This window comes from Microplitis mediator, chromosome 5 (assembly GCF_029852145.1).
Source record: "Microplitis mediator isolate UGA2020A chromosome 5, iyMicMedi2.1, whole genome shotgun sequence".
NCBI classification, from domain to species: Eukaryota; Metazoa; Arthropoda; class Insecta; order Hymenoptera; family Braconidae; genus Microplitis; species Microplitis mediator.
The window spans coordinates 27,607,479-27,622,020 of NC_079973.1; the positions used below are offsets into that span (position 1 = coordinate 27,607,479).

The 14,542-nt window shown below is 27.1% G+C and overlaps 1 protein-coding gene across 2 annotated transcripts; it reads left to right on the forward strand.

Annotated features, from left to right (window-relative positions):
- The first annotated feature begins 290 nt into the window (after window positions 1–290).
- On the forward strand, window positions 291–14,507 carry LOC130668927 (protein bark beetle). 2 transcript variants are annotated; one of them, XM_057471460.1, is made up of 7 exons: window positions 291–1,794; window positions 4,704–5,233; window positions 5,303–5,472; window positions 5,537–11,780; window positions 11,849–11,974; window positions 12,080–12,106; window positions 12,234–14,507. In XM_057471460.1, exons 1-7 carry the CDS (start codon window positions 1,435–1,437, stop codon window positions 13,858–13,860), a joined length of 9,084 nt encoding a protein of 3,027 aa, XP_057327443.1. In that variant the 5' UTR covers window positions 291–1,434; the 3' UTR covers window positions 13,861–14,507. The 2 variants fall into 2 exon arrangements, with proteins under 2 accessions (XP_057327443.1, XP_057327444.1); XM_057471461.1 differs by lacking the exon at window positions 12,080–12,106.
- The last annotated feature ends 35 nt before the right edge of the window (window positions 14,508–14,542 follow it).

Genomic DNA, 14,542 nt, shown 5'->3' on the forward strand with positions numbered 1-14,542 from the left:
ACGAGAAAAACGTTAACAATGACATCTACAATTACCTTGAACAAATATTAAATCTGTAGTGTTGTGCTGTGGTATGTTGAATGATAATTTATTGTAGACAGTTTTTTCTCTCTTATAGATTGATGATAACTTATCAACGCTCTACGTATATGTTTTATTTTATACCTTTATTGCTCATGCAAATATTTTTATTTTTACTTTTAACTAAAAATTTTTATTTATAAATATAATTAGAGCAAGTATATTATTATTTTTAATAACGATTACAAGATGGTCTCCAAGGTAACGCATTCCATTATTATATATATATGATGGAGAACATTATTCAGGTGTACTCAGGTGTGCATGTATGTGAAGGTAATGCAATGATAACTATACTCTCTATTATATGAAACATGCGATAGTAAAGTACTGCAAGTATAGAAATGAATGTGAGTGAACGTTAGTATCAATTATTATATCTTCACCTGTTTCACAACAACCTGCATGACGTAGAGAGTCACGTGAGCAAGTGACCAAGCATATATATATGTACAGTAAAATAACGAAGATTAACGAATAGGAGCGAGTAAAGTACAGCAAGCAAGCACGTAGTCAGGTTGAGCTGGTGATCAAGCCTGAGTAACATAACTAACATACAGCATACAGGGCACAGGCTATAACGCTATAGTATAGCAAACAGCTAAAAGCTAGCATGAGGAAAAAGGAAAGAAGAAAGAGGAAAGAGGAAAGAGCGTCTTTCTGACTGTAGCAAGCTGTTGCTCGTTGCTGTTAGTAGTAATCCCAATCCCTGGTAGCACCATACCCACTATACCCACTATACCCACTATACCTACCATACAGGCATACACCAGTGCAGAAACAGAAACCGCACCCACTCAACCAACCAACGAACCGACCGACCGACCGACCTATACAACAATAATAACGATTCTTTCCTTAATATATACAATAACAATGTCATTTTTTAAGTGAGTTGTCCTGAAATTATATTTATTGATAACAATTATATATTGTCAGTTTAAGTTATAATATGTGGCCTATGTGGATTTTCCTGGAGTTACTGGTTACTCCTACACAAATCCAAGTTTGTCTTGGATGAGCAAAAACTGGAAAGTGAATTTACGGATCACGGAGAGTGCATCAGTCTATTTAATCGAACGTAAGCGTGTAGTGTGTGTGTGCGTTTGTGTGCTATGTGCTTTTTCATCTATATACATACATATAAATATGTTACATAGTACTTATCAGCGAAAAGTGAAAAGTTTCTGTGTATTATTATATTACTAATCATGTTATTTATATAAAAAAAAAGTAATGGTGTTTTTGAATGAAAAAATTATAATAAGTAAATAAATACTTGGGATAATAATGTTATGATCTCTCAGGATTAATAAATTAAATAAATTTTAAATAATAATAAAGATTTAAAAAATGGATCGAAATATATGTCGACATAAAATAGAATTTTTATGGTTGTTTTTATGGACAATTGTGTGTTTGACTGGTCTGAGTTATTGTAAGCCAGATAAACCAGAGGGTTCAACAGACATTCCGTCCATTTACTATACAGAACCATCTACACCTGAGAACAATGACGCGACAGAGCTCAATGAATTACCTGGTGGTCACATTATTAGTGGACAACGGATTTTTAAAAGATCCTCTAGTCCGTATATTTTGCGAGAAGATCTTTTTGTTGAAAAAGATGGACAACTTGTAATTGAACCAGGAGTAGAAATTAGGTTTTCACCTATGGTCGGAATTACGGTCCGAGGAGTTATCACAGCAAAGGTAATTTATTTACTATTGTTTTTTAATTATTGCTTAATATTTACTACTTAGCTATAGCAATCCAAGTTAAATGATTTATTATTTATTATAACTTTTAAGTGAGAGGAAATGCATTCAAGTACACACTACTCTCCTGTCTGTTATTGTGTGTGCTCTGCGTTCTGCGCTCTATACAGGATATACTCAATGGACTTGAGAATGTTCTTTGTCTATTTAATATTATATTATATATATATATATATATATATATATATAGTGGGTGGGTTATTGTAGTTAACTACATTCCATAGTGATGAAAATTTATATCATTAAAATAGGTAGACTAAAGAATTTAAAAAAAAAGATTACCTTGTAATGATAAAAAAAAGTTTTATGTATATCTTTCAACTCATAAAACTTGTATACAACAAATGATTTTAAATTTACGACCGTATTTTTACAATTACTTAAAATATATATATTTTAACTGTACTTTCGTTTATTGTAAAAAAAGAAAAGTCTAACGAAATGCATTTCGGAGAAAATCTTTTATATTTTTATTGAATTAAAATGATTTTTTTTGTAGTTGGTGCATTTTCCCTTCTCAGTGATATTGACTTATTATATCTTAGGTAAAAATGTTAGTTTTATTTATCTAAAACCTTTATATCAATGTGTGATGTTAAGTGTGTGAATTTATCTTATCACATAAAATGGAGCTTACGAACCATCAACTAAAGTTACAATCCGGACATTTAAAGATAATACTAAAAATTAAACACCCTTTATCGCAATTACCATTATTATTATTATGATAGTGAGGATGATTCAGTTCAACATTCTCATTGTGATTCATTCACTAACACTGAATTTATTAACAATTAAGATATTATTATTATTTTTGAGATATGTCAATGAATAATAATAATAATACGAGAGAATAATGATGAATTACTCATCGGTGATGGTTGACTGTCTACAATTTAGACAATTAAAAGTAAAATAGTGTATATATACTGAGATGGAATAAATTAGTTAATTTAATAAATCATATATAACGAAATAAAGATTACGAAAGATTAACGATGAGTAACCTTAGACTAATTTAAACTGTATGCAATTGATCCTATACAAGAATAAAAAATAGAGCTTATTACTTTAATTACCGTAACTTAGCGACGTTAGCCGTTACTTCAACACTTGTTCACACACACACACACACACACGTGTACTTTAAATACAATTAACGTATTTACTTAGTGTGCAAGTTTATCTAAACCCTATATAATATTTATGTTAAAAGAAAAGCACTTAAATTTCTACTTATGGATTCTTAACAAATAATAATTTCCCTTTTTCTTCTACATATAAATAACTTTGCCATTTATTATTTTTTTATATAATAAAATATTCTAAATAAAAACCGTTGAGAAACCCTAGTTTTTGTTTCAGAAACACCGTCGAGTGTTGAGTGTTGAGTGCATTCACACAAGAGTAAGAAAAAAATTTAAAAAATAAAATATATATATATATATATATAAAATGTTACGGATAGTATTATATGTGTAACTCGATATATATCATTTTTTACTCTTTTGCTTCTGATGACGATATCTTCCAGAATACAAGTCCACACTTTTGACTTTATTTATTATAATTGATTGAAAAGTTTATTACAATGTAATAAACAATGAGACAGATAATAATAAAATAAAGATAAAGAAACGCCTGTTGATGCCGTATCAAATTATATATGTAGGGAGAGTTGTCCTATCGCCGGAAATACCAGAAACTGGTGGATGGGCTTCTCATTCAATATGATCCTTACTCTTATTATAAATTTCTTTCAATATATCTAATATAATTTCGCGATAATTTTTATTCTATATGTATAAAATAAATAGATAAAAACAGCTTAAAGTAGAGAAACTGTGTTTATTGCCATCAGTACCAAAAAAAAAATATATAATCTTAACAATGGGAACCATAAAGTTACAGTTGGTGGATACACCGTACAAACCGTACAGACCGTACACCAACCATAAAGATCAGTGGCCCGAAACTTGCGGGAATATGCCGGAAGTTTTAAAAGAATAGCTGAAAGAGAAAGAGTATTAATTTTACCGCACATCTTTTCGGTTGATGACTTTTTGTTGTTGATTATAAATATTATCATATAGTACCTATATTTGACCTTATATATAAATATATTCACCTGCCTGATGTACGTAATTAAAACGCGTCAAACTTGTTGTTTACCTTGCATATATATAAATGCATAAATCTTGTATAACATTATCAAGGTTTCGTAAATTTTATATTTATTAAAAATATAATATATTTGAATAGGGCTTTAAGTTGGATATCGCTTTTCTGTTTTAATTTACTTACAGAGTTTTATATTATTATTTTATAAAATATTTAAAATTATTATTATGCATTCATTGATTCAATTATAAATCATTAACTATAGCTACATCACTATATGCTCTGATTAATACGCGTCAATTTCTCAAGAATATAATATAACCGTATTCATATAAATATGCAATCTTAAAAAACTTATTTATATATAATAAAATAAAATTAAAAAATACAAATATCAATTAAGCTTAGAGATTTTGGTAAATAATATCTAGTGTGATGTGATGACAAAAACAAAGCTGAGATCCTATTAAAAATATATTTATAAACATAAAATTGAATATTGAACGTTAAAAGAAGAGCTAATAATTTATGCTTCTGTGTACTATTTTCAGTCAAGTTAAAGGGTAATTTAAAGTTCTCGACCCGAATTAACCATTATGACCTAAGTTATATATTATAACTGTTTCAATCAAATTAAACAATTATCTTTTATTAGCTTTTATAATTTACTTTCTTTTTCTTTTTCTTATTAATTATATAATTTATTGTAAAATGAATTTTAGGGAGAGCCGGATGCTGAAATATCATTAACAAGTTCAGAGACATCGCTTGGTCTACCAGAGTCTCGATCGATTCGTCTGGTGGATGGGCCAAGTCCCCTTGAGGGTAGAGTCCAACTTTTTCATAAGGGCTTATGGCGATCAGTTTGCACAAATTCACGAAATTGGACTAGAGCGGATTATGAAATAGCCTGTCGTCAGCTTGGATTTCAAGGTGGAAAATGGTCAAGTTGGTTTGACAGACAATGGCCAGAAAATCCAAGGCTACTTTATGAAGAGCCACAGTGTCGGGGTATTGAATCATCGCTACAAGACTGTAAAAATTGGTCATTTAGACAGCTTGGTGCTGGTGTTTGTGATTACCATCCTGATTTAGCAATTGTTTGTTTACCATTTCATGATGGATCAAGTAAAGCAAAAAAACATTGGCGTGGTATTAAATTTGAAAATGCCCCTTACGACAATCCTTTGACTCAAGATAATACTTTTTACATACGACAATCTAAATCTATTCTTCGACATATAAATATTAAGTATGTAATATTATAATAATTATTATTAATATTATTTTTTAAATTTATTTATAAATAAATTTTTATTAGATATGCTGGTACTGGGAGAGAAAATAATGTAACATCTGCTCTACATGTGGAAGGTGTTCCACCTCGTATGCAATGGGTTTCAATACTTTACTCATCTTTTACGGGTATCAATATAACTTTACCTGAAGCTCCAATTGCCATAACTAATTGTACTATTCGTAATAATCGAGGTAATATTATTATTATTTGTTATAAATAAATGTACTGTATTATATTGTATTGTTTTAATTACAGGGTATGGAATTTATGTAAATAGTTCAACTGGGCTAACGCACATTGAAAATTGTGTAGTAATGGATAATGGAGCTGATGGTATAAAATACGTAAATCATGATGAAAAACCAGATGACAGACTTGATAGAACAGATATATATGATCTTTGTACACTTCCAGTGGGAAGTAGTCAAACATTTCCAATTATTGTATCAATGGAACAAAATATTTATGGATTAAATTCAAAAGAATGTCGACAACGTATTTTAACACTTCCAGGGCATGTGTTGACTTTACAATTTTTACAAATGAAAACTGATCGTAATGACAGTGCAACAATTGAAGTTTATGATGGTACTAGTATTAATGATAAATTATTAGCACGTGTTTATATAAGAAATGGAACATTGCCACAAAGTATTACAACAACTCGTCATAATTTATATCTTAAATTTAATGCACAACCACGAACACAAATGATTAGTTTTGTTAAATTATCTGCTGGTTATCATAAACTTTATGATTTAAATATAACAAGTAGTGCTATTGCTAATAATAATGGACGTGGAATTGCTGCTGAAAAACTTCGTTCTCTTTTACATGTTCATGATACTTCAGTTTCAAATAATAATCATATTGCTGGTATTCATGTATTATATGGTGTACCAGACATTAATATAACTAATAGTCGAATATCTTATAATTATGCTGATGGTATTAATATAACAGTAACAGGAGGTAATCGTAATATATCTAAAACAACAATTTCATCAAATAAAGGGTATGGTATTGCTGTTTGGTTAAATGATAGTTTATCAACTGAATATTTACATTTTAATCAAACAACAATTGTTGAATATTCGGAAATATTTCGAAATAAAGATATTGGTGTATTTGTTGGTAATTCAACAGGTATATCATATGTTAATATTAGTGGTAATTGTTTTAATAGTAGTTCAGAAACTGCTGTACAAGTTGAATCAAGTTGGAAATATAATAATGGTATTATGAATCTTCAAATAGGACACAATGTGTTTATTGAAAATTTTAAACTTTGTATTAAATTAACTCCAGCATTAAATATAAAAGGTAAAATTGAATATAATCAATTCAATTATAATACTTATGGTGGATTATTAATACGTAATCCACTATATGAAGAATTTAATATATTACCGAGTAATATATTAATTCAACATAATTATTTTGATGATAATCGAGGTGTATTTGTTGTAAGTATTGGATTATCACCTTACAGTGATGTACAAAAAATAATATTTACACGAAATTATTTAAGAAATAATATTATAAAAGAGCCTTTCGATCAACAACAAATAACACAATTAATTCCAAGATCTCGTGTTGCAGCTGTATTAGTTGTTTCTTCAGCAAATGTTGATATTTATCGTAATATTTTAAATAATTTATATTCAAAATATGAAATAGGATCGCATTTAGAGGATCAAAGTAAAATAATAAATTGTACTTATAATTGGTTAAGTGATATAGATGAAGAAAAAATCCAAGAAAGAATTTTTGATCGTAAAGATAGATATAATTTAGCCAAAATTGAATATTTACCATATTTATTACATAATACTAATCCAGCAACCAGTACAATAATATCACATTCATCATTTATACCAAAATTTGTTAATCCTAATACAAATTTTGTTGGAGGTGAAGTTGATGGATTGGAAATGTTATCAGCTGGTGAATATATTGTTGAACGTGATATAAATGTACGACCAGGTGGTAAATTAGTTTTAAAACCTGGAGTAACTTTAAAATTTCCTCCAGCTGTTGGAATGATGATAGCTGGTAAACTTGAAGCACGTGGTAAAGGTTTAAATAATATTATAATGACATTAAAAGAAGAAATAAATATACTACAATTTGAAGAAATAAATGAAACAATTAGTAATGAAAATGACAACAACAATAATAATAATGATTATGATGATGCAACAACTATGACTGATGAAAGTATTACTATGATGACTTTACCACCTGATGATTTGACTGGAGTACCAGTAAGATTGTTGGGAGGTAAAACAAATCATGAAGGAAGATTACAAGTTCGTATTGAAGGAAAATGGGGTACTGTTTGTAATTATGGTTGGACTATAAGAGATGCAGCACTTGTTTGTCATCAATTGGGTTTAATTCTTGATCCAGATGATTGGAACCTTGAAAGATCAAATATACCTGACGCTGGAACAAATCAAGATATAATAATAACAAATGTTAAATGTACTGAATATGATATTGATATATCAAATTGTAAATTTGAAAATTGGGATAATTTTGAATATTCGTGTACTCATGATAATGATGTTGGCGTTAAATGTTTAGAGGCTGGTTGGGCTGGTGTACGTCTTAGTCCTTTAGCTGATCGAAGTGATTTACAATTTATAACAATAGAACGAGCTGGTCTTTTAGATTATACAACAAATTCATTAAAACCAGCATTACAAATTGATTTTTCTCGTCATTCATTAGAAGGAATTAAAATATCAAATAGTCTTCAAGATGGTCTTGGTGTTATTTATTCAGATATATTTTCAGCAGATGCTGTAAATACTATTAAAAATAGTTATTTTTTAGATAATAAAGGAAGTGGAATAAGTTTTAAACAATTGGGATTTAAAATATTAAATTGTTTTATTGAAAATAATAAAATTTCAGGTATTAGACATAATCCATCAATATCTGCTGTTAAACAAAGAGAATTTTCCGGATGGTTTATGCAATCATTTGATTCAACAACTAATATTGATAATCCATATCAACCAATAATAATACCAAAAACAATTGATAATATAGATATTGTAACTGGTGAAATAAAATATATTGTTACTGGTAAAAAAATCGGAGAAAATGTTCGACATTTTATTCAAATAAGATGTACACCTGGTTATGTTATTGGTATACAATTACTTAATCCAATTGAAAATCTTAGTACAGAAAAAATAATAATACATGATTCTCCACGAATAATTTCCACCACCACCAAAAATAATATTAATAATAATAATAATGTTTGGGATGTTACAAAAGATTTATCAATATTTCCTGTATCTTCCAGTTCATTTACCGTTATTCTTGAATATATCAGCGGTTTAAATGCACTTGGAGGTGGAGTATTGGTTTTAACAACATTACCAGCTCCTATTCAAGATATACGTAATCGTATTGTTAAAGGACCAATTCCAACATTACTAATATCAAAAACTAAAATTAAAAATAATAAACGAGGATTAATGGCATCATATTATAATCGATATATTGATGAATTAGGTGATCATTATTTAAGAAAATCTAATGAAACAATACGTTTTATAAATTGTGAATTATCTCATAATCAAGAGGAAGCTATTTATATTAATTCACCATATTGGAATTATTTATCGTCAAATATTTCCGAAATTACAATTCATATAAATAATACATTAATAACAGATAATGGACGTGGTATTGTACAATTTAGTCGTGATATGAGATATTCAAATAATTTATTTCATTGGATAATGAAAGATAATACTATTGAAAGAAATAAAAATGGTGGTTTAGATATATCTTTACCATATGTATGGCAATATAATGAAAATTTTACACACTCTTTGTATTTTATAAATAATACCTGGCAAAATAATAATATGTTTAGTTTTTTGATTGATGGTCATTATGCAACATTAAATATAACTCGTAATATATTTGATAATAATAATTGTAAATATGGTTTAATTTCTATTCGTGGAATGGAAAAAAAAATGAAAATAGATCATAATCGTATTGAAAATAATAATTGTAATTATATGGTTGAATTTAAAATAGACAGTCAATCGGAAATTTTAGGTGAAATTCCAGCTAATTTTTACTATAATTCAATTAAATATAATAATAATAATAATAATAACAAGAAAAATCTACCTAGTTATGTTGTTGGTTTTGATGGTATTCAAAAAGTTAAAATAAATAGAAATTTATTTGGTGATAATAATATTGATTATGAATTATTAGCTGGTATTAAAACAGCTAAAATAAATAATAAAATAGATGTTAGTGAAAATTGGTGGGGAACAACAAATGATACTAAAATAAAATCAATGATTTTTGATTTTGATGATTGGAATAATCATGCTATTGCTGATTTTAAACCTTATTTAACAAGTGATTCATTTGATTCATCAATATCCATTTCTTGGGAAATTAAAAAACCTATTAATTTAGATAATCTTGGTGGTCGTATTACTGATAATATTGAATTATATGCAAGACCAGAACCTTATATTATTAACTCTGATATAACAATAATGCCCCAAGCTGTTTTTAATATTTATCCAGGTGTTACTATGGAATTTGCACCAAATGTTGGTATTTTAGTACTTGGAACACTTAATGCTGTTGGAGTTAAAGAACATGAAATAATAATGAGACCAATTAAAAAACAAAACAATGAATCAAAAGATATTGTTAATATAAATCCAATAACAACAACAACTATACGTTTGTGCAAAGATAGAATATGTTCAAGTTCAAGTAATCAAGGTTTTATTGAATTTTTTAATAGTACAACATTACAGTGGATACCTTTGTGTGATATAAAATTTACTGAAAGAAATGGGCAAGTTGCTTGTCATCAATTGGGTTATGATCCAATAAATACTTATGTTAATCATTATCGTCGTTATGAATTTCATCCAGGATCTTTAACACGTATTTGGTCATGGCCAGAGCCAATACAGTGTATTGGTAATGAAAAAAATCTTGAAGAATGTAAATTAAGATTAAATGATGATAAATTATTTGGTAATAAATATAATTGCCCTTGGGATGGTAAATTTGTATTTATTCATTGTGGTAAACGTAATCTTGATATTAAATATGATAATTATTGGGGTGGAATACGTATTGCTAATAGTGAATTTGAAAATTATCTTTATGAGCATCGTTTTCATGATATTGAAACTCATGAAACAGTACGTCGTGTTGAATCAATATTAAAATATATAAATATTACTGGAGCTGGAATACTTCATAATGAAAAATCACCAGCAATCCAAGCTATTATGAAAAGTCCAATAATATCTCATGTTACTATTGAACAAAGTGCTTATCATGGAATAAATATAATATCACCAAGTCATAATATTGAATTATTATTTAATATTGTTAATGATAGTTTAGGTAATGGTATAAATATTGCATCACTTACTGGTGAAGGTAGAGAAGCTGAAGAAAGTTCATTTACACCATTAAAAAATTTAAATATACCATATAATTTATTTAGTATGATTGATATATGTGATACAATGAAAGAAATTGAAATTGAAGAACGAGTTATTATATATTATAAATATGATAATAATCCAGTAAATTGTGTTAAAATATTTAAAAGTTCATTTCGTGCTAAACCATTTGGTTTTAGATTATTACAATTTAATATCTTTAATTCAACTGATGATGATAATAATAAAAATAATTTAGATACAATAACTCTTTATGATGGTGATATTTATAATATAACAGCACGTAAAATAATTGATCTTGAATTTAACAGTAAAAATGAAAATAAATTATTTACAACTCAAGGACCAAGTTTAAGTATTAAATTATTTGCAAATGGTGCTAGTGGTATTTATGGTTTTATTGCTGAAATTTTAACATTACCAATATCAGCAATTGGTTTTAATCGTGATGTACAACATAATATATCATATTCAGTATTATCAAATTGTATTTATGGAGCTATTAAATATACAAGTGCTGGTGAAGTTAATGCAATAATGACTATTGAACGTAATCAAATTATAAATAATTGTCAAAAATATTATGGTAATTTTACAACTTGTGATGCTGCAATAACAATTGATATACAAAATACTCAATCATTGTATTTTAGAAATAATTTAATTCGTAATAATAAAGCTGGAGGATTATTTATTCGTTCAGATTCACGTGGATCAGCAACATCATTAAAAGGATGGATAAATAATAATCTTTTTGCTGAAAATTTAAACAAACCGGCATTATATGTTGAGGGTCGTAAAAGTAGCCCTTATCAAGAAATAACAATATATAGAAATTATTTTATTAAAAATTATGCACAATACGATAACAATATTCTACTTAAACAAGTTGTCAGTAATATGTCATATAATTATTTACATGCTAATCTTGGTCTACATTTATTGGTAATATCGGGTTTTGAACGTGTTCGGCTTCCAATTTATCAAAGTACAACTCACAATGGTTTTTACAAGTAAGTTTATTAAATAAATTAATAAAAAAAAAAATTTATTAACTTGTTTTTTTATTTTCTGTGTATAGAAATTATGCTATTGATAGAAATGGACGTAGTACTGTAATTGCTGGTACACCAGGACAACAATACGTTGATAATGTTTTTTTTAATCCTGACAATGATTATGAAATGCAAACTATCAACAGATCAACGTAAGTTTATTTCAAATTATTTTATTATTACTGTTAAAATTATTTATTTGTTTTTTATATTTTTTATTTCATATATATATTGAATATGCATGCCTATATAAACAGAGTAATCAACATGAAATCATTTGATAAGTGAGTAAAATTTGTTTTTATTTAAAGACATATTTTTTACAAGCTTAAAAATTAATATTACTTCAATTTTTTTTTAATATCATATAAATGTATTTATTGATTTATTTTTTATTTTTTTTTTTATTAGCCATTTGGAAATGATGAGATCATATATTGATGCAAAATTTAATTGGTGGGGTTATAATGAATCAATAGCTGTAGCTGGAAGAATAAGAGACCGTAGTGATTCACCAGAATTACTTGTTGTTAAATATAATCCATATCATACTAGTAATAAATCAGTATTAAGTGGTAAATGTCCACCAGGTTGGGATCTTGTTGGTGATACTTGTTATATTTATATTGGTGCTCCAATGGATTTTTACAGTGCACGTGAATTTTGTAGAATAGCAAATGCATCAATGCCTTTTATAATGGGTGATTATTTAAAATTATGGAAATTTTTACGACGACAACAAGAAAGATTTGAATATTCAGATAGAGTATGGATACAACAATTAGAACGTGTAGATCAATGTACAACATTTACATATCAAACTATTGAAATAGATCATTGTAGTCAACCAAGTCCATTTATTTGTGAAATAGATCCAAAAGTATATATTGATCCTTTATCATGGAGAAAAGATATTGTTGCTATAAGTGTTCTTGGTGCAATGGGAGCAGCTATTGCTCTTTTAGCATTTGCTATTGGATTTTGGATATCTAAATCTAAAAAACGTAAAATAGAAAGACTTGAACGACGAAATTCAATTCGTCAATCATTACATTCACTTAGATCTGTTGGTTCAACATCTGGTTTTACTGAATTAGCATATAGAAGAAAACCTATTTCAACAAAATCAACAGATACATTAACATCACGATCTTTAGATTATAAAAAAATGTTAAATACCGGTGGAAGTATTGATTCAATGGATAAATCACAATTAAATTCATCAATTGAAGATAATCACAGTTATGATGTTTATGAAGCTCATAATCCACGTTATTCACCAAGTACCAGTGATTTTAAAGATATATCAATAAATAAATATCAAAATATTCAATCACCACCACTACCACCACCACCACTACCATCATCATCATCAATGCATATTGATAATAATAATTCAGTATTTGATTTAGCTTATCGAAATGATGGTTTTCGTAATCATTCAACATTTACATCACGAACAAATAGTAATTGGCCCTCTATAAACAATTGTCAAATTATTTCTCATAATAATAATAATAACAACAACAATGATACTAATGAAGATGATATACCAATAACTCCTTTATCTCATCATCAGTCTGATTATATGAATACTAGTAATATTAATAATAATAATACATCAACACTGCCATTGAATTCAAGTTTAACAACATCAGATTCAATAAGTGAATTAAAACGTGATATTGAATCAACTCCAGTATATAATTCACCAAATGAATTTCAACGTTATAATCAACAACCATTGGAATATATTAATAATGATGATTCACCGACAACACCTATTTCAGAACCTGTTCCAGTATATTTTTCTCCTGTAACACCACCCCAAACATATTATTACGATCAACGACCAAAAAGCAGTACACTACTTGAAACAAATCTTGATAGTGGTGACGAAAAACCATTACGCTCTAAAAGTGAGGCTCTTTTGGAAACAAATTTTGATCATTTTCTACCGTCTAATGAACCAACTGAACTCTGTCAATTGTCTGCTGAGTCTAGAAGTAAAAGTCAACCGTTGGAAACGGCCATGTAAAATATATATATATACATATATATATCATCAAGTACAAAAATTTTATTAAATTATTATTATTATTGATAACTAATGCTCTTTAATTTTTCATTTTTTCACTACTACTACCATCATCATCATCATCATCATCATCATTATTATTATTAAATTTAATTATATCAATAAATTTATAATTTTTTTTATTTTACGTATGCATGTATATTATGAGTATTTTTTATTCCATTTTTTAATTTAAATAAGTAAATAATAGTCTTCATATTATAAATAACTTGAAATAGATAATTAATTGAATGAATATGTAAATTAATGAGAGGATTTATTTTATATACTGCCAAACGTTTTTGTTAATCTAAGAAAAAATGTTTAGATATATATGTAAACTCGTATTATATACGAGTATAATAAGGTCATTAAATTGTTTTTATACAAATATATTTATATACAAATTAATATTTCGTAATTATATAGGTAGTATATTTTTTTTTTTTATTTATGTATAGTCGTCATACTATACAGACTGCAAGTATTAATATAAGTTGTGTATTTAATCCGTCCATTTTTTATCACAAGAAAAAAAAATTAACATTAAGCTTAATCACTTATAATTGTATAATATATATAAGTATACTCCATTTTTATTGTAATTATAAGGATAAAAATTAGATATAAAAATAAATCTGTA

What these genes read in the sequence shown, in the direction of transcription:
- LOC130668927 (XM_057471460.1), top strand. Translation starts at nt 1,435, where the DNA reads ATGGATCGAAATATATGTCGACATAAAATAGAATTTTTATGGTTGTTT. An exon ending in CTTCGACATATAAATATTAA is followed by an intron (nt 5,234 to 5,302) that starts GTATGTAATATT and finishes AATTTTTATTAG; the next exon opens with ATATGCTGGTACTGGGAGAG. An exon ending in ACTCACAATGGTTTTTACAA is followed by an intron (nt 11,781 to 11,848) that starts GTAAGTTTATTA and finishes TTCTGTGTATAG; the next exon opens with AAATTATGCTATTGATAGAA.